At 35.6% G+C, this 2,143-nt stretch overlaps 1 protein-coding gene across 1 annotated transcript in view; it reads left to right on the top strand.

Moving 5' to 3' along the window:
• Positions 1-794: 794 nt before the first annotated feature.
• Positions 795-2,143, top strand: part of LOTGIDRAFT_227980 (hypothetical protein) — a gene marked incomplete at its 5' end in the record, with an annotated part of 3,694 nt that continues 2,345 nt past the window's right edge. Inside the window, one exon of the mRNA XM_009045651.1 lies at positions 795-1,066. Within this exon, the coding sequence (XP_009043899.1) occupies positions 795-1,066 (272 nt within the window). The remainder of the gene's footprint in view (positions 1,067-2,143) is intronic.

Below are 2,143 nucleotides of genomic sequence, written 5' to 3'. Positions count from 1 at the left end.
TTCCATCAATTGTTGTAAAGTATTTAGTGATTTTTTTTTATTAATTTTAGAGTGTACGTATTTCCCCAAATCTTTCGGGTTCTCTTTAATTCCTTCTGCTATGCTTTTCTCGCACTGCCTGTGTGCTAAAAGCTGTATATTTGAGGCTTTGTTTCTGCATACCTTATATTTGTCATAATTGTTGCCTATTTTGTTTCTGCTGTAATTATACCATTTTTTTCGTTTTAGTTTCATTGCTGTGATGACTTCTTTCGTGTACCATAGTTTTTTTTCTTCTTCATGTTTTTACTTGGTAAGTAGTATGCTCTTGGTTCTTGTTTCATGGTTTCCTTGAAGATAGTCCATATCTCATTAGTATCCATGCCTAACAATGCAGTGTCTCTGTAACAATATTGACCTAATAAGCCTCTTGACAATATTGTGGTGCATCGCCGGTGCCGAGCATCAGATTATGTAGTTTATATTGTCCAATCGTCTGTGCTTATCTTACTAATGGCTCATCATTAAAGTTTATGTTTATTTTACTCTGCGTCTCTATCCGCTCGTACGCTGCTCCAACCCGCCCCAAATCATAATTTAACATGGTGGCTGAGTAAATTAGGATCCTGAGTGTAGAATAAGTTAACTTTTTGATGTATGTATGCCGTGTATTTCCTGAACTGATCTGTTTTCTGTCTGCCAGAGTGTATTTCTAAGCCACATTTCACGCTCTGACGGCATACATTTGCCATAGTTGTACTTGCTTTGAAGTCTGATACTGTCAACAAGTAACTGTCAATTACTTATCTGAAGTAATGGGTGACAATCCTGATAATCCTGGAGCAAATCAACAACCTGTTGAAGGAGGAAATAATAATAATGTTGCTGATCAACGTTGTCCTGTTATTAATGTATCTCCACCTGCTCAACTAATCTTGGGTGATAGCCCAGTAGAAAACTGGAAACTGTATAAACAAGCCTGGTCTAACTATAAAGTTATCGCTGGACTAGAATTAAGAACTGAAGAATATAGGAAAGCTTTATTTCTTCATAATTTAGGCCGTGAAGCTCAGTTAATTTATAATTCGTTTGTATATCTGCCTACTGAAGATCAAAATAGCCTGGAGATTATTCAACGCAAATTTGATGAACATATTATAGGCATGGTCAATGAAACCTATGAACGTTATGTGTTTAACTCACGAAGTCAAGAACAGGGTGAAACATTCGATAAATATTTAGCTGCATTAAGAGGCTTGATGAAAACTTGTAATTTCTGCCAGTGTATGTCAGACAGTCTACTGAAAGACAGAATCGTATTTGGTGTGCAATCAAAGGACACAAGAAAGCGCCTACTCCAACAAAATAAATTGACACTTACAAAATGTATTGATATTTGTCGAAGTCAAGAATCGTCTACTCAAAAGATGAAAAGTATTTCTGACACAACGTCATCAGAGGTCAACAAAGTGTATGGAGGATCAAAAGTGCCAAAATGCAAACCTAAAACTTTTCCACCAAAACAAACTGAGATATATGCATCTCAACCCAGACATACAAAGAAAGAACTTCACTGCAAATTTTGTGGTAAAACTCATGTCATGAAAAAGGAATCCTGTCCTGCTTGGGGACAAAAGTGTAAGAAATGTGATAAGCTGAATCATTTCTCTGTTAAATGTCCTTCAAAATCTCATGGTGTTTCTGCTGTTTACTCTGACTTGTTTACTGTAACTGAAAACGTTAACACTATCAAGAGTGATCAAATTCTGCTAAACATGAGGATTGGTAAAAATAGAACTGTTAAATTTCAGTGTGACAGTGGATCATCTGTAAATATTATACCAAAGAAACATGTTACTGGTTTCCCTATTGATAAATGTTCTACGATTCTCAGAATGTGGAATGGAACTGAACTCAAACCTATTGGTCAATGCTGTGTACCTTTGTTTAACTTAAAAACTAACGAAAAGTACTTGGTAACATTCATTGTAGTGAATGAGAATCTGACTCCTTTACTTGGTAAAGAAACTTCTGAAAAACTGGGTCTAATTACAGTCAACTATGATCAATTTAGTCCTGTATCTGCTGTAAAGTCTGATGAATTGATAGACCCCTTTATTGAATATTCTGATGTATTTGAAAATCGAATTGGTACTTTGCCTGG

The sequence above is a fragment of the Lottia gigantea genome, assembly GCF_000327385.1.
Source record: "Lottia gigantea unplaced genomic scaffold LOTGIsca_1, whole genome shotgun sequence".
NCBI lineage: Eukaryota > Metazoa > Mollusca > Gastropoda > Lottiidae > Lottia > Lottia gigantea.
Note: the sequence above shows the minus strand (reverse complement) of the source record. Positions and strands in the feature narration are given on the sequence as shown.